A 20,958-nucleotide genomic window follows, 5' to 3' on the forward strand; every position below is an offset into this window, starting at 1 on the left:
AGGAGAGAATCCTTTTTTCTAAGATTGGTATCCACCAACGCCAATGCTAGCAGGCAAGACAGAGAGCCAGAAATGCAAGTACAAAGTAGAAAGGCCCCGACCAGACAAGATCAACCCACCAGACCGACGACCTCGCCAGGCCAACGCTTAGCCCAAACAACGGCCCTGGAGGGCATTCGTCCGCCCACCGGAGCTAAGACCCGGACTTTTCCTTTCTCGACATCGACATCTGCCACGTAAAGGAAGCCCATGATACTGGCATCACGGATATCAGCAGGCGAAGCCGTAGACGAGGCATGCGTTATGGCGAGAAGAGTGTTGGCAAGCATGGAAGGTGCAGGAGGAAGGACCTTCTTAAGTGGAACATTGCTGGACGGTGTCGGGGTCCCAGTCGATGTAGATGCGTCGTTTGACAAGCCAACGATACCAGGAAGCGGCACCGCACGATCATGGTCGTGAGAGGCCTGGGAGAAGTTGTCTGCGCCACCACCTGGTAGGAAGGAGTCGCTTGTGTTGAGTTGAGAGGGGTCATAATCGTCGTCATCTTCGTCTGCAGTGGAGGTGACTGTATAGCTGTAGAGAGGCAGGGAAGCAAAATCAAGCTGCTGGGCGTGAGGGGAAAGAGTGACGGTGGTCGGGGCCATTGTTCCGGATGTTGGGTTTGTGTCGCCGAAGAAGTAATTACGGATTTGTCCTTCGCGGGTTGCCTTTAGGAAAGCTGCGTCACGATCAACACAGCCCCCGGATTTAGAGAGCTTGAGCACAGAGACGTGTTCGTCAAAGGCCGCTGCGGTAGAGCTCGAGCTCAGTTTATTATCGTATTGCTTGACCATGGTACTGTACAGTCTCTCAGATCCCAGGACAACAATTGTGGTAATAGCGAACTCAGTAACAATGTGATTGATGAGTTCCAGACTCCCCGGCTTCCCAGTGCTGAGAAGTCCAGGGGTGTCGACGATAATCCCCGTTTCGCGGGCATCCTCGTCCTCCGCCATTCGCCCCATGGTTGAAAGCGCTAGTCGTGAGACGATAGGCCGATAAACTGCGCCACCGGCATCGAGGGGGACTCGGCAATGGGTAGCTGTAGACCAGCGGCAACTTCACCGGCACAGGGCTAGGCCCAGACATGGGACTGCTGCCCCAACCCTCCTCAATGTCCAGCATTGTGCGGAAGGCAGTAGCCGTCAACGTTCCAGGAACACTGAGCATGGCCTCAGTGGGGTCCAAATTCACCACAAGCGGCTGTCTCCCAATCTTCGTCGCGTAAGAGGTCAAGATTTTCGCCAGACTCGTCTTACCCGCGTTCTCAGGGCCTAATAGTAGGACCCGAGGCCCATCCTTCCCGGATTCTTGAGCCTCCTCGCGCATTGTCTCCAGTGCAAAGTGCAAGTTGGCATATTCGACCATCGGGGTTTCCTCGGCGATGTATTCAATCTGACAGCCACCAGCGCCCTGACCAGCCAAGCTTGTAGTATTATCCGTAGGATTCACGCCGGTGTCGCTTGGGCTCACTTCGATCTCGCAGCCATGCCATGTAAAGATTGCCGCTTTGGTGCCGGTGAAGGTGTACGTTTGTAATTCCGCAAGCTCGGTCCCAAAGAGCTCGGCTGTTCCAGAAAGAAGCTGTGGAAGCCTTAGCACACGTTTACGAAAGGACAATAAATAGCTCCAAATAGTCATCTGGAGCTTCTGCAAGCAATAGTCATACCTTTACCTTGATTCTGTGACCGAATGCCACCTCGAACCGCCACTCGGTCCCCGGGTTCAGGACGATCTGCGAAGGCGGGACTACTGCAGGTGTCCTTTCTTCGGAGGGCTGGGTGAGGCCTAACCCTGGGAGCGACATTTCGTCGCGAGCTGCGGGTGAATAATATGTTTGGTGAAGGAACGCCGATAATCCCAAGATGTTTCAATGGGAAAGCGAGGCGCATCAGCTTTGGAGGGAGAGTGTTGATCGGACTCGAAAGAACCAAATTGCGGAGCACCCATGGACGTGTTTGCACTGTTTGATCTTCAGATGGCTATCGATAACGACCCGTCACTAACGCGGGTTCAAAGTGACTTGAATGATCGTACCATTCCCCCAAAGTTTCATCACACAAATAGTTACTAGGACGGCAATGGGGGAAGTAGCAATGACAAGAGGGTAGGCATCAAGCTGGTTCAAGGTCACATTTCAACTTTGATAATCTACCAGACCAGAATACATACCGTCTGGCACTCCCTGCATGATATAATCTACGCGAACTCCTTTTGAAGAAAAATTACGTGAGGAGTAACTTCAAGTTGGAACTTCAAGACTCAAGCTGGAGAATGCTGTGGTACTCGAAGACTTGTAAATGTTGGCTAGGCTATCAGTAGACCAAGATTTCCGTACGTGAAGCTAAAGAAGAGCGTGCTCAAAGCAATTGGTATCTAACGTGGAATGAGGCGAGGAGGGGTGCCAATGGAGCATAAGACATGCACTCGGAGAGAGGTTTCTTTAGAGAGTGCAGGGAGTCATGTCAGAAATGGTGAACATGAGATGGAAGCAAGTTATTAGAGGGAAAGATTGACGTAGAGGGCATGGAAGGCACAGCATATCGTCGAAGTGGCGGAAAAGGAATATATTTATCATAACAAGGGGGGAATAGGGTAATTCAGAGGAGCGCACGGAAATAAACCGCATGAAAGTAGAGAACAACAGGAGAGAATGAAATTAGGTCTCTCAAGAGAATAGGCTTCGCAATTCCAAGGCAGAATCGATGCGGGAATTCAGAGAGATTGTCTGGTGTATCAGAGCAAGACGTGATTGCAAACTGGAAATTGGATATGAACGGAGAGTAATTCTTGTATCCACTGAAAACGATTGATCTAAAAGAAATACGGAATTGAAGCCCTGGACATAGTCTGTTAGTGGCGAGGTTTTTTTTTTTTTGGATGATCCAGGGATATACACATACGCAATAGCAAAAGCTGCCGAAACACCCAACAGGGCACGGTTACGAACACGCTCGCGCTTGAGCTTCTCTTCCAGAACCTTTGCTTTCTTCACTCGTGAAGCGGCTTCAGCCGCAGTCTCCTCGTCGTCATCCTCGGGTTTGCGCTTATTGCTGGCCTTCGCGGCTTCGGCGTCAACATTGGCCGGATGGCTAACTGCTTCCTTCACAATCTTCTTGGCTTTAGCCAGCATCTCCTCTGTATCAGCAGCCGATGGACCTTCAGGAAGAAGGCTAGTAGGGAGTTCGAGCGAAATGGTGGTTGTAGGTTCTTCGGCGGCTTCTTTCCCAACCTCTTTATCCTTGACCTCCTTCTTCTTCTTCTCAGTCTTCTTGTCCTCTTTCTTTTCTTTCTTTTCTTCCTTCTCGTCTTCAGCCTTCTCTTTCTTGGATTTGCGTCCCTTCTTTTCAGGCGAAGCGGCGGGTTTCTTGGGGGTGGTGGTCGACTCCACGATTTCAACCTCCTCAACAGACTCAAGAACCCCGTTAGCTATGTCCGAGTCTACATTCGAGGCGGTGACCTCAAGGGCCTTCTGAAGGTTCTCGTTGGCTGCCGTGGTGGATGGTGTGCTAGGTGCTTCCTTGGCTGTGCGGGGCTGACGAGCCTTACGAGGAGATGTGGACTTCTTGCTGGGGGAGACCGAGCGACGGCTGCGGCGCTGCGAGGGCGTAGGCTCTGGGTCATCCATGGGAAGCTCGAACTTGGGTGGGGGGGGTGATTTGTTTCTTCGCGCTAGAAGGGCTCTGGACAATGTCGGTAGGGTCTAACAAAGCGCGCACCCAATTTTTCATTTGGTATTCTTCGGAAAGCTCCAAAGCTAAAAGTACCAGTCAGAGTGACATCAAAGAAACGTAGCCTGGAGACCCCGGAGGCCGGAATGCTGCTTACCAAACTCTGGGGATATCCAAACGTTACCGGCGACTTCTTCCAGGCTGGTGTACTCGCGCGACTTCAGATACTCTCTCTCAAGGCGCTCTTCCTCGGCCTTGGCCCAAGGGAAGGCAATTTTGAACATGCCAGTTGCGCTCACAAAGCCATCCTTGCTTCTCCGCTATAAGCCCCGCGCGCCAGTTGTCAGTAATCACGTGTCTGGTTGGGTTTCCATGCGCCAGAAAGAATTCTTACCATCAAGAAATAGGTTTCAGGATGTTGCTGAGAGCTATGTGAAGGGAAAATTTCGGAGCCCTTCAGGTCTTTGGGTAGGGGAGCCCGGAGGTGGGCATACTCAAACAATCCTAAGTTCTCGGGCTTCGTGGCATTCGATGTGCCGACCTGGCCAGGCTTGACGGACAGATTAGTCTTCCCAAGACGACGGCGCGCAAGAAGCTCATCATCTATAGTCGCGAGACGAACACTCCAGATTAGCAACGGTTCGACCGTGGGAGGGAGAGACGAGAAAATGGTGTGTGGCGGTCGCATGCGCGGTCGCGCGACCGCGCGACTACGCGCCTCGCGATTCGAGGTAGTACTCACATGGTGGCGCCATGTCGGCGAGGATCAGGGGGTTATTCTTCTTGGGGAGAGAGCGCGACATGGCGGGCAGATGTGATGGTAATAGACAGTGTCGGTCGGAGATGCGAACGAGCGGCCACGGCCACGTAGCAGGCGCGTCGCTGGATCAGAAAGGACCCGGGATTTCGAACCGGTAGAGGGACGGGACGTCTGAGGAAGGGTTCAGCCGAGGAGCCGGGATGGGTCGGTACAGATTCACAGAGATTGATGGATTCGAAACGACCTCGATAAAGGATCGAGGATAAAAAAAGAGAGCAATCAGGGGAGGCGTCGCGACGGAATGGGGTTTCTTTGGTGTAAAATGGCCTTGGCCATTTCCGGTATGGGCCGGTTCAGGCTCCGTAACAACAGCGGCATGTAAGGCCAGAGTCGCCCTGTTATTGGGCAATCCTGCCAGAGTGGGGTTGCTGAGCTGTATCTTGAAATTTACATACCATCCCCCTCCTAAATCATACCTGCAGCCCAAACGGAGTCCAATGATTCAGACATGATGAGTAATTTGTTGGGAGGGGTGGATCCCGTGACCTCTGTGTTGTATACAGTTATTTCAGATAGCTCTGCTGTTAATCCATGTTCTGAGCCTGAAAGCATGTGAATTTTTGAAACTGAATTGGATAATTTGTGTACTCGAATGTTTTCTCAATAATGCGATCTGCACAGGACATAGTCTCAGATTACCCGCGCCCTAGATACCTAGGTTCCCTTGTATGTATAAGCCAAATGTTCCTTCGACACCGACCAGCCCAGCAAAAGATCAGCTAAATCCGTATCAGCTATAATAAGAACCCGTTGCGCCCTTCGAACCCCACTTTTCTTATTTCGGCCATCCCATGGTCACTTTCTTGCTTGGTCCCTCCTCATAAACTCGTCCGCATATCGTTCTTGTACGACGGACGGGTGGTACTTATATACGTCCCCTGCTCGTAGCGTTAGTAAAGAAGCCTTGGCCCAGTGATAAGCCATGTACTTTGACGTACCTTTGATATACGACCAGATGGCTCCCTTCACGCTGGTCCATTTTCCGCATGATGACTGGTCGGACGAGTTTTGCTCTGTGGTAGGCGTGCGCTCAGAGTATGCCGGAAGACATTCATGGGAACCCTTTGAAGATGATTCGAGCTCAGTCTGTTCCCAGTAGGAGGGTAATTTCGAGGACGCCATTGATGATGATTGTAGCTGAAGCGGCAAGCTGAACTGCGAGGGCGATTCTCTAGAAAAGGCAAAGAATATACGGGTTGAAGCTTCAAATCCGAGCTGGTGAGCGAGGAAAAAAGTCAGCAGAATTAAGGGATGTCGGCAATTATAACTTACCTCAAGGCTGCCTAGAACTCTTTCGGACCTGTCCTTTGGGCGTAGTCCGGAGTCGTTGTATGGCCGGAGTAATCGATCATCACAGTGATCGGACCGAACGCCTTCGGAGCTCGGAGTAGATCAGAGCTTGATTACTCCGCGTCAAGTAGTTGACTAAGTTATATGCTCACTTCTATAGATAAGCTAGTGGAAGGCAAATTATGTTTTTTTTCCAGAATCAAATTTCATTCGTGGGAAGCTCCAGAGTCGGGATTATCGAGTCAAACCACGGGTCTCCCTGCAAGCCTATTGAGTCCAGCCATGCCGTCCACTCAGGGTCTTGAATAACTACATTGGGTGGCTCGGAGCTCACAGAACTCATCCGCTCTTGCCGGCTTTGCTCCGGGTACTCGTGATGGTTCATTGATGGGTGTCCAGCGCTCGCCTGAGACAATTCCGAGTGGTTGAGAATCGAATCAAGGCTTCTGGAAAAGATCGACTGGGCCTGCTTGCAGATTTGATAATTACTTTGTCCGGTCTCTGTCAAAGAATCGCAACACGAGATTAAGACACTGATATCTTGGATAATGCCACTTCGATTCGTGATTGGCTGCTCTTCGGGGTGCCGTTTGTGTCGCATGAGCTCTATGATCAACACGCTTGCGCAAGGCATAGCGTAAAATACGAGCTGCATTGTAGGTTAGATATTTTGAAGTATCGAGGAAATATGCAACCTCGCTCCCCGTTCATGCCACTTACAGTCCATTCCATATTTGCTCTATTGCTTTGTAACAAGTCTCTCTTTCTTGTCGGTAAGAGAACCAGGTTGAGCACCTCGTGTGCAACTTTGATAAGATTTACACGAGCATCCCCGCCGGAATTAGCAAGCAGAGTATACAGGAGAAATTCCGTGTACAGGTACTCCAATCGCAGGCTGTGTATAGACACATCATCTTTCTGATCTAGTTTCCGCTGCATTGTCTCAAACCTCATGTGGGGTGGTATTGACTGCCAGGTCGACTTCAACTTTCGCAGAACGCGCCTGATTCAAGTGTTAATATCAACCAGAGAATAGACTGGAGTCAAACATACGCTGCTTTAACTTCAATATCGGGGGCAGCAGACCCCATCCTAAGCTCCAAAGTCTCTTCACGGATCACACAGAGCATTATTTGGACTCGCTGACGAGAAACAGGTAATACGGCCTTTTGTGTATTCCAGCCATTCTCATCCAAATCTTCGCAAGCTCTGAGGAAGGTCTCAGTGGTGTCCGTAAGGACAGAGTCTGGTACATCAAGGGGCATTTCTATTGTACAAAAGTGACGGCTTAGATGAACCGGTCTATAGACCCTCAGTTAGTGGAATCCCTCGGGACATTGGAAGTCCAAAGGACACAATCATACCGCGAAGTGAAGGTAGCTTGGACCTTGTCGTGATCGTGCACCCAACCAATTATTCTCTTTCTAATTTCAACCATGTAAAACGGTATAGATCCATCGTTCTGACAGCCCTTGTGAAAGCCCATGGCGAAGAAAACGGACGAGATGCTACCCATCAGCCGCATTACATGGTAGGAGTCATCGCCAAAGCACCACGTAGCATACAGCATCGTCATTGTGAGAAACCATATTGCAAAATCGTTGACAGAGCCAACGACGTTGCAAAATGATTCACACTGCAAGCACATTTGGAAGGTCTTTTGCATCAAGGTTTTTCGGTCTGATTTCCACGTCTTGTGGATCATGGGATTGAAAGACTTGTCTCTTTCTCCGCCAAGATACACACCGATCTGCGCACAGTATAAGCCGATCAGATCCCAGCGCAAGGCCTGTGAGGCAAAAGCAGCGCCCAAGGCACCGTCAGCTGCAGTAGGAGGAAAGAATGGGGGCAAAGACGTTCGCTCGAATATTGCCCGAGATACCGATTGCAAGGTAGCAACAGAACGATCATCGATCAAGCTTCTCATGCTGCTGTCAGTCGCTTTCCATGATGCCTCGACAAGTGGTCCATGGAAAGAGCAACAATTATCGTCGGTGGAGAGACTTTCAAGCGGCTCTCCAATTTCCGTTATAAGCCCCAGAATATCATCTAACAGCTTAGCCCCCTCAGCGATCATATCTATGTTTGGCTCGAAGAGCTGAGGCGTGGTCACGCCAGACGTTGTTAGGGATATATATGGCCGCGGCGCGGTGGCAGTGTTTGGGTCAGCAAAGCACAATAAATTGCCATTCATATTCACGGGTTCGTAAGAGCGAAAGCTCCCTGTAACAGGACTGGAGGCTGCCGTCATGGAATCTGTAGCTTGCCGCTGAGAAGGTAATCCTTTTTCGCTCAGGGGCGTGAGCTGTTTCGCCATCGGAGCTGGATGGTAGTGGCATTGCTGTTCCGACAGACGGCGACGGGCGCACCTCCCGCAAATGGGTCTTTTGTGGTCGCATCGAAGCTTAGACTTGCGGCAGGGCTCACACGAGGAGAGCTGGCCGTTGCGTCGAACCCTGTCCGTCATCCTGGATTTGCAAGAAGTGACAGACTTCAGAGGCGCGGCATACCTGTCGGACTGCCGCGAGCCGCTCAGCTCCGAAGCAGGTCCGAAGTCCGAAGCCCTTCGTTTCCGCCCCCTGCACGACTTGCATCCTGTCCAGCGTCAGTACCGTCATAATTCGCAGCGCAATCTTCCCCGGTGAGTCCGAGTTCCGTAGCTGCCCAGCAACATGGTCGCATGCAAAAACAAAGATACATTTTACGTGGATTGCAAAATATGACCGGGGCGCTCTTCAGCATCGACCTCTAATTTAATAGCCCAAATCTCTGCGTGCTGCAACAAAATGCCAGAATCGTCTAAAACTTTTACGGGTCACCGAAAATGCATCAGAAAGGCAGCCTAGTGGCGTCCCCAAATTGTGACTTTCAGCCTCGGACGATCAGTATCCCCTGAACCTATGGGCACGATTCCATGAACAGAACTAAAGAAGCGTGTTCACGCACCAGTCAAGAAACTGCAAGAGGGGTAGGAGAGGAGGGTCATCGCTAGCTCAGGCCACCCGCGATCAATAGCACCTCGGGACCCTATAGAAAAGCTTTTCTTCACCGCTTGTGACTCATTTGTCCAGCCACTTACGCGTCGAAGAGCGTGACTGCTATCATGACATCTCACAGTCACCCATGAGTGAACCTTCCCCGCTCCCCCTCTCGGGCTCTGTTTTAGCTTGATTCTGGGAAGTGTCCCAGACCACCAATTTGCAATGCAGTCCAGTCCATTGCTACGCCATGTGTAATACGACCGCCCGTGGTAACTAAAGGATTACCAAGATTATTAACGGCGTTTGACTTCGGAATGTTGAGGTTGAATGCCCTCAGGTCGCAAGGCGCAGGCAGATATCACCTTAGAGCTCTTAGCTCCTGGTTGATCAGTTGTAATAGATCAAAATAGACAGCTCATCCAAAGATAGAATTGCGATATGAATATAGGTAGGTGAATGACGTGCTACAGCGATAGCATGTCATGATCAATGGGGAAAGTGGACGATAATGTAGACTGTCGGTGAGTACTGGAGGCCGGGACTACGAGAACAAAACCACGGAGGCCTAGAGGGCTAGAGTATGATCAGCTCAGCTGTGCAGCGTCCTGCAGATTGCTGATCCGTCAAATTATATGGTCCTGGCTGGGTTTGATTGTGACTGATATCAATCGATTATACTATTTGATTGTTTTTTCCCCTTCTATGTTGCGATATGCAGCCCTGAGCTTAGCGGGTAGTATATCCACCGTTGGCGAAAAGGGTTTGTCCAGTAATCCAGGCACCGTCCGTGCAAAGGAAGCGGACGATGGGGGCAATGTCCTTGATGTCGGTCAGGCGACCACCCATACCATTCGATTTGTGGAACTCCACAGCCTCGGGAGATTCCTGGGGATAGAAAAACGCTGTACACCAAAAGGCTCTTGGTTAGAGTCGACAGATTGGGGTATCTCTGGAGCGCTGAAGATTGACTTACGTGTGTCCATTGGTCCCGGGGCGATGTTGTTCACACTGATTTTGCGTGACTGAAGCTCTTTGCAAACACCACTAAGAGGTATGTTAGCCGGATCCTTCAAAGCAAGAGGACTTTCTGAATTACCGAGTGAAGTGCTCCACTGGAGCTTTGCTGCCGGCGTAGGACGTGTAGTAGCCGGTAAACGCGCCTAGAAGCGCGGTGACAATGCTGATGATCTTTCCACCGTCGGTTACATGGAGTGCGGCCTCCTTCAGCACAAAGAAAGCAGTTTTCGAGTTAATCCTGGAAATTATGTTAGCATACTAATAGCATCTCCAAAGAGCGCTGCGCCTCATTTATACATACGCAAACATGCTATCATATTCTTCCTCACTGATCTCGGTGATGGGCTTCTTCAACACCTTGCCAGCGGTGTTCACCACAATGTCCACATGGCCAAAGTCGCGGACGACTTCTTGAAACAACTTCGTCACCGCAGGTGCAGCAGTCAGATCGCCCTGGTAGAAGGCCACCTTAATCGAAGGGTTCTTTTGCTTCAATTCGGCTTCAAGAGCAGTTGCGTCTTTCTTGCCAGAGGCAGAGTGATAGTGCAGAGCAAGATTGGCCCCCACGCTGGCGAGCTCAAGAGCACACTGGGCTCCAAGGTTCTTAACACCGCCGACGATAAGAGCTACTTTGCCAGCGAGAGCCATTTTGGTGTAAGATTGAAGGAATAAGAAAGCAGGGAAATAATATTGTGGAAGTCTCGAAGAGCGAAGAATGGAATCTTAGCTTGGAGGTGAGACTGTTCAGCGAAGATACTACACATACTTATAGTTCAAGAAGTGCGCGGCTGAATCTGTCGTGATGTGGGGCAATCTACAATAGTCAATCGTGATCCACGACCCCGCATTAGTATGCGTTATCTGTATTAGGCAATTTGCGGGGCAATATCCCGATAGCTCCCTTTGATTGGTGAAATAATATGGGTCGGGCTGTCGATGTGATAGCCCCTTCAGGCATACGCCACCGATAAATCGTGGTAAAGTAGATAGTTCGCATGGAAAAGAATCGTGACATCATTAGGCTAAGATATAATTCGCTCAATGACAAGGACTAGCCGTTTTCAAAGTATCAGGAACTTCCAAGAAACTGACCAGGATTGGGATCCGGCCTCGATCCGCCAAACATCGTGGCGTCATCCACTGAGAAATACCACGTCGATCCATGCAGAAAAGCCGCGTTCCGGTCAATCCACAGCACAATCCGATTGAGGAGCCCGTTCAACCCCAGGGATGTAAGACCGCCCCGCAATTGAATGGCCCGCACGAGGCCTTGCATATGAATGTTATAGTTGTCCATACTTCCGAACATGGCTTCGTAGCTTGCCATTTTCGCTATAGCGCCTATAAGAGCGTCATGTACAGCTCCCGGCTGCTGAGTCTCAAGGCTTTTATTGATGGATGAAACGGCCTCACAACGAAGACTGAGGAGGTCGCATTTCGTACTGCCAAGATCACCACGCAGGGAAGCATAGTGCGATGCAGCGAGGAGGAGAATAACGGAAAATAACGCGGGTTCAGTCATCACTAATGGAAACCACGAGGTCCGCAATAGGCCACGATTCCCGGGCAAATCAAGTTCTGGGATATCAACTGCCATATGGATCAAATCTTATGATATTAACACAGTTGGACTCAGGCTAAATTAGACTCCCGTCAACTCACAGTGATCAACCAGTAGCGGAGTCCAGGGTTGGACCGATACAGGGTATGATTGGAAAGGGTCGACTCTGAGTCCCCCTATTTGAGGCTGTATCAACGCTGGCTGCAACTTATCATGACCCTTGTCTACAGCCCTTTCGGCCACGCGAAGCAGGATCTTTCTCTGCAGTCGCTTATCCTGACGGGGGGGTTTTCTTCCATTGCAGCCGAGTCACGTGTGATCGAATTTGGGATTCTTTGGCAAGCTGAAGTGCATCGCTTGGTTTCTGCACATTGACAAACACAAATTCCATATTCTTGGTCTTCGGGCATGTGTATCGTTAGCTTTGTTCAGGCCCCTCGCGTTACACGAACAGGGTGTGGAAGGTTCGGTCTCGGAGTTAGAATTCTCCGTCATGGCCGATGACTGAATGTCGTCCGAAGTTCCAATTGGAACCCTTTTAGAGTACCGAGAACTCGGCGCTTCCCTAATGGCAGCACCTTGATCTTGCGTAGCTGAGTATTAAATAATTGATGAACCGGAGCATATCATGCTGTTGACCCCATATGTCTTGGGGTGGATAATGCGCCAAGCTCTACTTCTTACGGACTCTACAATTCGAGTCTTGTAGCGTGATAAGGCAAGGCCTAGTATAACGGCCCCGGGGCGTATGATCATGATCAGGTGGGTTGTAGACAACCAAAGTATCTTCACTTCCTGGGCTTCTTGTCCACATGAGCTGTGCCCATAAGCAGAAGTAAATCTGTACTCATACATTTCAAGTTATATTGGGGACACCAAGTCAGTAACCAGTTAGGGCTGTTTGAGGTAGCTGGAATTCCCATCCATGAGGTGGCCGAGGGGTGTAATTGCCATTTGAATCACCTGAGAGATTGCCGAATTCCTGGCATATTACTCTTGAATCTTTGATTTGAAAACCAAAGTCTACTAGATCTTGTGTTAGAGATGCAAAGGCAGTATTTCCCAGAGTCAACTTCACGCACCCTGGAAACAGGACATTTCATGTTTCTGGCCTGATATTGAATAAGTCTATCAGTCCATCTTGGAGAGCCCCTGTGTACCAGACTGTATAGCTTGTATGGTTTGTTTTGCTTTTGACACAAAGATGGTGCGAAACGTACTCACGGCTGCTAAGAAGACACTCAGTCCTGCGCTTATGCTGCCGCATGTTCCAAGGCTACTGGAGGGAACCGAACTATTGATACTTGAACTGGCCCGGTGTGATTCTCATGTGTTTCCCTTACGGAGTCTAGTTATCAGCGGGGGGGGTTATCTTTTGGATGCTTGAGCGCACTGTCCAAGGTCTCACGAGTGCTATTTTTCCTTGCCTCTTTCTTCGAATTGTTTGCAACACCGTCAACCAACAATCCATCCTTTGATCCATCATGAGTGTCAGATATTCGAAGGCACTGGAACGAAAATCGAAAACATATACTTGACCCATCTTCGTCACAGCAAACATCTTGGAGTATATATAGAGGGATTTGGAACCTGAGCTTGAATCTTCCGAAGTGGCATTTGCATTACATGGATCAGCTGGTCGCAGCAAAAAATAAAGTGCCATAGAGCGATGGGCCACCTGAGAAATATCATGGATCGGTGGTAATTCAGCCGCGCCTTGGAAACTTGGAGCTTTAGGGCACACAACTCCATGGCAGAATGGCGGCCGGGCTGGTGATGTCTGCAGATGGCAAGTACAATCTCAGTACACTACGACCACGCTTCCTGTGCCTTTGAAAGCGATATATTCCACTCTACGGGGCTGTTACTTGGGAGTATATATAAAAGTTTGGCGCTGAGTGTGTAAACGCCAAGGGCTCAGTAAGACGTGCAAGGTAGATCTCACAAGGTACGGTAAGGGTTGGATGATACCAGTGCAGCGCCGCTGTAGCTCCCGAAGCAAAGCTTTGCCTTCTCTTCGAAGTACACTTTGACATTCATCTCTCTTCTATCAATTGACTCGGGAATGACAACGGCCGTTTATCTTCTGTATGCATCACGTAGTTTCTAGTTATGCCTCAGGAAATTAATGTCGGAGATTTAAACTCCATGCCGTGATTGCGCGCATGCCACGCGCATCATACTCTTCTGATGGGTCGTATCCTAGCTTGCTTGGTCCTGTCAGATAGATAAGCTATGGGGAAAATAAGGCCAGCGGCAGCAAGTAACGTGTAGCTACACCGCTTGACAGGCTCAAAACACGGACCTTTGATCGTGTATGGTTAGAATCCGAGAAGGATCGATCCAAGTAAGAAACAAGCACCAGCAATGAAACCCGGGCATTGGTCTCCTACGCTTTCAGCACACTGGATCCCGCAACAAAGTACGTCTTATACACCAAGCCACATGAAAAGGGCGGACTTTTGCGCACATTGCGACCGGTCGATAAACATGCAGGACTGTTACTAGCCCGGCTACAACTTGGGGTCGTGACGATGTACCCCACCTCCTGCGAGTGGGCCTTAAAATATTCCATCGTAACGAAATGAAATTGCTCAAAGACTGGTTCCAGATCATATGAGTCGGATCCTTCTGTTTGTTCGAGTCACTAGGCGACTATTGTGAAGCGGCCGGGGTATGATATCACCGGCTGACAGATAGTTAATTAAGGCCAACCATGCAGCCTCAACGGTCTCACACCGACTCGTTTTCGATATAGGCTTTCGCGCAAACCGACGCCTTTTTCTACTTGCCTTGAAGGGGCTGATCAGAAGCATACGCTCTGAACTGGGCGGTTGGCAAAAGCTGAGGGAATTCTCCCCCCAGCCAACGAGATCGATCCTAGACAGACAGGCAGAACTTGGCTCGCTAGTTTCACTTTGGCTATTCCTTCTGGTGTGGATCGGCATGGTGAGAAGGCAAATTGTCACCTTAGCAGAGCCAAAGGATCACTCGTACAGTAGCTTTCCCAGTAGCATCTTTCATCCCCCCTTGGGCCTCGACGGTTCGAGTTTCCCTTGTTCAGGCCATTATCTTCCCCCGGTCCCTGGGGCTATAGCCTTATGACGGTAGAGTATCATAGGCTAATAGGGCCTGCAGCCAAGTTCAAGACCAGTCTCTAAGAGCTGCATCTTCGCTGAGTTTGGAACCGAGACGCTCATGACTCGGAATGTTTTGTTGGGCCTCCCCCACCTGGAAGGAAATCATGGATCCACTCGCGATGGCGGGATTCCATGGTTCTGCCCACCGTGCGCTGCTTGTTTTGTCTCCATTGCATACGTCGCATATTTTAGTCTGAATAGTCTAATTGTCTGAAGATTTGCGGATTAGTCTCCTTTCCTGCAGCAAGGCGAGCAATACGGTTCGATCGCCACGCATTGGGGGCTGAAAGTCATTTCCCAAGCGGCTGCGCTCGCTCACCGTGATCCCTCCGCCCCATCCCATGCGCCCAGAAACGGTAACAAATTGGGACAATCCCATCGTTTCGAGGCCTCAATGCTATAAACAAGGCGACTTCCCCGTGACCCTCCCGGGCGGGGGGGTTTTAACCTTTGCGTGTTGCTTTTCATCTTCACCATGGATTCCGCGCCAGCAGAGCAGATCGAGGCCCTGCGAGCATTGGCCCGGTCACTCCATGCCTCTGCCCAGTTATCGGGGGGTTACCTCCAAGGCAGAGGCCGAGTTGGGGTCGCTGCTGGATGCGCTAGACCTGGCGGCTCTCTATTTCGAGGAATGCGAGGTCAGCATCAATCCTGGAACACAGAAGAAGTTGGCCCTTTTTACCGCAATACTGTTGGACCTGGCAAAACTTCAAAAGGGATGCTCTGCCAAAGATGCAGAGGAGGAAGTGGGTGAAGATATCAGCGCGCTGGTCTCGGATATCACTTTTGGTGTGACTGTGATGAGCGCCGAAATGATGATGTACATTCCCCCTCCTGATCCCGAAGATGTTCTGGGCGTTATCGCGATTTCGAGCCCGGGCGCGCTAACACGGCGGGATAGGTCCTCTCAGAATAACTTGAACCAGCGACTGCAAAGATATATCGTCGATCTATGCACAGGCGAACGCAAGGCCAACGCTATCACGACTGTTTTCGACCGATCGGTTCCAGCGAAGAAAGCATGGGAAGGTTTAGCGCGGGAGCTGGAGTCAATAGACATCCCCCGCACGCAGTCAACGAGAGAACGCGACATGATCATTATGACTCTCTACAAAGCCGCCATGGATGAGCGGCTTCTGAAGAACGTCGTCTTTAAGCCCTCAAGACCCGAATCGCGTGCACCGTCTCCGAAGACTGTCCCGAGATCGTCCCAAACAGACCGCATGTCATTATCGTCAACCAGCTCACCAACAAGCACTTCGTCAATTAAAGAAGCATCCACAGCCGAGTCCATTCCTATTCCCGTGGCGGTTGAGATTATGGACAGGGACAGCAATGTCAAAACAACCGTACCTCTGGAGGGTATTTCCCCCGGCGATAAGACTTCGCTGGTCGAGTTGGCGGAACTATCGTTCAACGTATTCGACAAGAACCTTTTCGGCGATTTCAGTTCAGCCTCGAGTATTGCGCCCAGGTCTCCCTCTCTGGACGCATCTCCAACGTCACCTACGATGCCCTCTTCCCGCGCCCCCAGGCGAACTTCTGTCGCCTCATCGAAGCGGCCCTCTGTATCATCTAAGAAACCGTCCATCTCCTCCGTCCCCGAACACCCCTCCCGCAATTCGTCCGACTCCGACAGAGCAGTTCCTCCTCACAGAAAGGCATCTTCTGCTCACGGCTCTACGGGCAAAAGAACACGGCATGCAAGCATCGCCGAGAGCAGTGCCGAGAGCCAGGCAGAGAGCATCACATCCACTCCATCCGCATCAGCGAAGCCATCCACCCCACAACCAACCCAGCCTTTCCAGGTGATCGGGACATCCATCCGATCCAAAAGGCCCAGCCTAATGAGCCGCATGAAATTTAAAATGACCAACAACAAAGACGAATTCAGCCAACTGATCAAGAATGGCGGCCCGTTCGCCGTAAAATGCGCCCTCGACAAAGGCGCCAGCGTGCACACCGAGAACTCGTCCGGCCAAACCGGTCTGATAACCGCCGCCGCCTACGGCCACGACGACATCATCGTCCTGCTCCTGGAGCACGGCGCCTCAATCGACGCAATGGGCCCCAGCGGCGAAACGGCTCTCTCTGTCGCCGCATCCAAGGGCTACGACGACATCGTCCAGCTTCTGCTCCTGCACGGGGCAGACCCAAACAGCGGCGCACACTCGACGGGCAAAACGGCGCTGTCGCAGGCCGCTGCGCTCGGTCACTACAACGCCGTCCGAATTCTGCTAAACTTCGGGGCCGATCCGAATGCGCTCTGCGCCAGCGACGACACGGCGCTGACGCACGCGGCTGTCAATGACCGGCTGAAGGTGGCCCAGCTGTTGCTCGAGCGGGGCGCGATCCCGGACAAGACGGGATACACGGGCAAAACACCGCTGTGGCGGACTGTGCATAAGGGCTCGTTGCGGATGATCAAACTGTTGCTGGAAAACGGGGCTGATCCCAACCGCAAGGACATTCGGCAGCAGTCTCCGTTGGTGCTGGCCATTCAACAGGGGCGGACCGATGTCATTGGGTTGTTTTACCAATTCGGGTACGGGTCTGGTGAGGGATTCGCGCGGTCGAGTACGATTCCCGTGAATGGGGACTTGGAGTTCATGCGGGACGGTGTCTCGCATCGACTCTCGATTTTCAACAACTGAATTGAAGTGATATGTAATTTGAGCGTGTTTTTCTTAATGTCTTTGGTCATTGTCCAAGGTCTTTCCTTTGCGGTGCTGTTTGGAATTCGACGCTGCGAATATATCCCGGTGTATGTTATGAATGACCCTACGCCGCTGAGCCTTGTCTGTTGCTACGGATACTGCTAGTGCTAGAGCAGCTGGAGGCAAGCAATGAAAATGGTCCACTCGTCATATTGATTGATAAGAGAAGGAAAAACAAACCCAAATGCTGTGGTCAACTCGAAGTATACTGGTACTCGTAAATAGTGTCTCTGGACGATAACTTGAAAATGTGGAGACTTGGGCAGAAGAGAATACATAGCATTAGTATTACAGACATTTGGCGTCCTCAGGAATGTTTTGGAAAGGGGAATTCGACCAACGAGAGTTCACCACCAACATTTGAACTAGTCCTCTGCCACTGCCAAGATCCGGGGACTACAACACACAGACCTGGAGAATGGTCGGCATCAATTGATGTGCCTGACACCAGATTGCGTCCAGTTCTTGCCCGTGCTGCATTGAAGTGGGGGCACTGGCGAGGCCCCAGGCCTCGTGTGTCTTGGGCCCCTCTTGAAGGTCTAGATGAGCCGTGCATACGACGCGTACGTCCCGCTTTCGTACCCTAACGGTGATCATCCCTGCCGCAGTTATGGAAATCCCAAGGCCCCGAATTGCATTGAACACTGCAAGGCCCCAAAATTAAGCATGCATGGAGCCCGGTCGCAGCCATGGATCGACTTGGGGCGGTTGGATCTGCTGGATCTCCTGACGGATTGAAAATAGAGCAAAGACCCGCAGCCATGGATCCGAATAACCTCCCCCCCTCTCCTGCCCACCGCCTTTCCACCCCACCAGGTGGGATAAGGACCTACTAGTATCTCTCGCCCCCTTTTTATTCAGCCCCTCCACTGTTTCTCTTTCTCCCCTCCATCTCCCTCTTCCGGTCCTATCGCGTGTCCCATTGCCTCTCATATCCCCATCCCACCCCCTCCAAATCAACATGGCCGACCACGACGATCTCGCAGCCACCCGGACCGAGGGTTTCAAGGTCGGCGAGAAGAAGAAGCTCGATGAGTACAACAAGCTTGGTAAGTTGTTCCACCGGGATTGGAGTCTGTCAATTATCTGTCAATCAGATCAAGCAGAACCCGCTACAATTCCTGCCATACATTTCCCCCCCCTTCCCCGCCAACCCAACCACCCCGGTCTAACATGAACATGTCTTGTAAACAGATGCCGACGATGAGGCTATGGTCCGCTGGAAGGCCTCTCTGGGTCTGAACCAGGGCGAGCCCATCGGCAAGCCCGGCGACCCTAACTGTGTCATCAAGTCGCTGTCCCTCGTCGTTGACGGTCGTCCCGACGTTACGATCGACCTGTCCTCCGCCGGCGCCGTCGAGACCCTCAAGGACAAGCCGTTCACCATCAAGGAGGGTGCTAAGTTCCACATCAAGGTTCTGTTCCAGGTCAATAACGAGATCCTCAGCGGCCTCAAGTATTTGCAGGTTGTCAAGCGCAAGGGTATCCGCGTGAGCAAGGACGAGGAGATGCTGGGTAGCTTTGCCCCCAACACCACCCAGAAGCCCATCTACGAGAAGGAGTGTAAGTTTCGCGGCTGCCCATGCCGAATTGTCCCTCCTAGGGCAATGGTTACGTTCAGAGGTGTATGTATACTGATTGTTCTACTCCAGTCAATGAGGAAGAGGCTCCCTCCGGTATGTTGGCCCGCGGTCACTACAATGCCGTCTCGCGCTTTCTCGATGACGACGACCACGACCACTTGATTTTTGAATGGTCTTTCGACATCGCCAAGGACTGGTAGATCACGATACCCATCCAGCGTGCAGCGATTGAGCTTTCCCAGCGGTCCCATGTTTCTCTTTCAAGCGTGACGAATTTCCTTAATGCCTCCCCCCCTCTCCCGAAAAGCCTGTACACACGGCTCGAATCTGGATCGGTTTACTGCATAGTGTTTTCTCTCTGTCGAAAGTCTGGTCTAAATCTCACGGGACTACAGTGGATATCCATGATTTTGCTTGATGTCTTTTTGACGTCTTGCTATGTTGATGCCATTCGATGTCATGTCTCTATCTCAAAAATACAAACCCGCCTGTAACAGTTCGTTTTTCTCTGGAGCACCCAGTTCCTGCATCCTGCATAGGTAAATCACAGAGGCCCCGCCAGGAAGGGAACCAAAGATGGTCAAGACATCGGAAATGAAGGAAAAGATTGAAATAAACAACCTGGGGGGGTATCACAAGAAATAATCAATCACAGGCTGCGAGTCCCTGTTCTGCTGTGCCTGCTGCTCGCTTCTATGCACGTCGTTCTCGGGGGCCGCGTCGAAGATGTTAAAGAACCGTTCCATGTTATCGCTGACCTCTAGCACACTTGCTAGATTACCACAGCGATAACAGTAGTTAGGCGCACTCCAGACTGTACTTAGCCTGTCATCGAAGAGAATCTGGTAACCCTCGTTGCAAAGCTGGTGCGCCCGCAGGATGTGAGACATACTATTCACCTCCAAAAACTTGCGCACCACTTGCGCACCAAAGGTATAGCCCGCCCCGCGAGGCGAAAGGGAGAATTCGTCGCGCTCCGGGTCCGGGTCTGACCACACGAGATCGGCCATTGGCCCTTCATGTGGGATCTCCCGGTATCGGTCAATGATCTTGATCTGGTCGAGAGAGTGGATGGAGGGAGATAGACCACCGTGTACGCAAAAGATCTCGTCGTTGATCACGACGCTTAGTGTGAGGTAGTCGAACATATCGGTGAAGTAGTGCCAGACATTGGCATTGCCGTACTTGCGGGCACACTCGGTATAAAAACCGTACGACTGGGTGACACCGCGGGACTCGTGGTTACCGCGGATTAGGTGGACTCGCTGGGGGTAGCGAAGCTTAAGGCAGACGAGAAGGGAGATTGTTTCCACGCTGAAGAGACCACGGTCGACGTAGTCGCCTGCAGGAAAACGAGTCAGATAAGGTCCTCTCCGAAGTACTCCATACTTCTGACGGTGCCTGCCCCACCTCATAGACGTGGAAGGGAAGTCCAAGAGTCTGGAAATCCAGGGAATTCAAGCAGACACTCACCGAGAAATAGGTAATTGGTGTCCGGGCAGAAACCCCCAATGCGAAAGATCTCAAGTAAATCAAAGAATTGGCCATGAATGTCGCCTACCACGGTGACCGGTGCCTTAATATGGACCACATTGCTTTCCTTCATCAGCAGCTCCTTTGTTTTCGCACAGATAGCCTCGATAACTGGCTCCGCAAGCAGCTCCTTCCGGTAGAGCCGTTCAATGCACTCATCGAGGTCGATGCTTCCTATGCAAATCGAACTATCAGCATCAGACACAGCGGCACGGGGGCTGGTGACTGGTGACACATGCACCCATGGATGCGGGGCACTTACTGGGGAGACCAGGCATTGTGAAAGGACGCACGCGATGACTCAACAGAGGAGTGGGATTCCTGGTTGATTATAGTGTGGTAAGCTGCCCGCGGGATTCGTGAGGGGGCCGGGAGCTCCACACAGAGGCCTGGCGGGAGAGATATGGATGAGGGTTATTCAGCGAAAGAGATTGATGAAGACTCGGTGTCCAGCAGGCATCCTGGCCCGGCAACTCAGCTTTGCAACGAGTTGCTGGAACTGGAACCAGAGAGGGATGATTCGAGTTCGTTATTGCCGCGGAGGACTCACCGCTTTGGCCTCGTCTTGGTCACAAGACCCGGAGTAACTAGTTAGTTATAACATAT

At 51.3% G+C, this 20,958-nt stretch overlaps 8 protein-coding genes across 8 annotated transcripts; 2 read left to right on the plus strand and 6 right to left on the minus strand.

The window, feature by feature from the left end:
* Positions 1–110: 110 nt before the first annotated feature.
* N7468_001273 (cleavage polyadenylation factor subunit CLP1) lies at positions 111–1,846 on the minus strand (the record flags this gene model as incomplete). The annotated part of the gene is made up of 3 exons (XM_058470570.1): positions 111–1,015; positions 1,068–1,623; positions 1,709–1,846. 3 exons carry the CDS (start codon positions 1,844–1,846, stop codon positions 111–113), a joined length of 1,599 nt encoding a protein of 532 aa, XP_058333711.1.
* A 1,007-nt stretch (positions 1,847–2,853) lies between these two features.
* Positions 2,854–4,513, minus strand: N7468_001274 (KilA-N domain-containing protein; the record flags this gene model as incomplete). The annotated part of the gene is made up of 6 exons (XM_058470571.1): positions 2,854–2,878; positions 2,943–3,679; positions 3,729–3,796; positions 3,868–4,030; positions 4,105–4,313; positions 4,453–4,513. 6 exons carry the CDS (start codon positions 4,511–4,513, stop codon positions 2,854–2,856), a joined length of 1,263 nt encoding a protein of 420 aa, XP_058333712.1.
* An 812-nt stretch (positions 4,514–5,325) lies between these two features.
* On the minus strand, positions 5,326–5,652 carry N7468_001275 (uncharacterized protein; the record flags this gene model as incomplete). The annotated part of the gene is made up of 1 exon (XM_058470572.1): positions 5,326–5,652. The coding sequence occupies one exon, from the start codon at positions 5,650–5,652 to the stop codon at positions 5,326–5,328; it is 327 nt and encodes a 108-aa protein (XP_058333713.1).
* Positions 5,653–6,019: 367 nt separating this feature from the next.
* On the minus strand, positions 6,020–8,287 carry N7468_001276 (uncharacterized protein; the record flags this gene model as incomplete). Its single annotated transcript, XM_058470573.1, has 4 exons — positions 6,020–6,469; positions 6,541–6,823; positions 6,874–7,122; positions 7,185–8,287. The coding sequence occupies 4 exons, from the start codon at positions 8,285–8,287 to the stop codon at positions 6,020–6,022; spliced, it is 2,085 nt and encodes a 694-aa protein (XP_058333714.1).
* A 1,240-nt stretch (positions 8,288–9,527) lies between these two features.
* N7468_001277 (uncharacterized protein) lies at positions 9,528–10,466 on the minus strand (the record flags this gene model as incomplete). Its single annotated transcript, XM_058470574.1, has 4 exons — positions 9,528–9,703; positions 9,775–9,845; positions 9,898–10,056; positions 10,120–10,466. 4 exons carry the CDS (start codon positions 10,464–10,466, stop codon positions 9,528–9,530), a joined length of 753 nt encoding a protein of 250 aa, XP_058333715.1.
* A 4,586-nt stretch (positions 10,467–15,052) lies between these two features.
* Positions 15,053–17,173, plus strand: N7468_001278 (ankyrin repeat domain-containing protein; the record flags this gene model as incomplete). The annotated part of the gene is made up of 1 exon (XM_058470575.1): positions 15,053–17,173. The coding sequence occupies one exon, from the start codon at positions 15,053–15,055 to the stop codon at positions 17,171–17,173; it is 2,121 nt and encodes a 706-aa protein (XP_058333716.1).
* A 1,024-nt stretch (positions 17,174–18,197) lies between these two features.
* Positions 18,198–19,019, plus strand: N7468_001279 (Rho GDP-dissociation inhibitor; the record flags this gene model as incomplete). Its single annotated transcript, XM_058470576.1, has 3 exons — positions 18,198–18,285; positions 18,431–18,799; positions 18,889–19,019. The coding sequence occupies 3 exons, from the start codon at positions 18,198–18,200 to the stop codon at positions 19,017–19,019; spliced, it is 588 nt and encodes a 195-aa protein (XP_058333717.1).
* Positions 19,020–19,451: 432 nt separating this feature from the next.
* N7468_001280 (serine/threonine-protein phosphatase) lies at positions 19,452–20,630 on the minus strand (the record flags this gene model as incomplete). The annotated part of the gene is made up of 3 exons (XM_058470577.1): positions 19,452–20,161; positions 20,293–20,526; positions 20,615–20,630. The coding sequence occupies 3 exons, from the start codon at positions 20,628–20,630 to the stop codon at positions 19,452–19,454; spliced, it is 960 nt and encodes a 319-aa protein (XP_058333718.1).
* Positions 20,631–20,958: the final 328 nt, after the last annotated feature.

Source organism: Penicillium chermesinum (assembly GCF_028974085.1).
Source record: "Penicillium chermesinum strain IBT 19713 chromosome Unknown utg000002l:1.0-5270490.0:1.0-5274688.0, whole genome shotgun sequence".
NCBI lineage: Eukaryota > Fungi > Ascomycota > Eurotiomycetes > Eurotiales > Aspergillaceae > Penicillium > Penicillium chermesinum.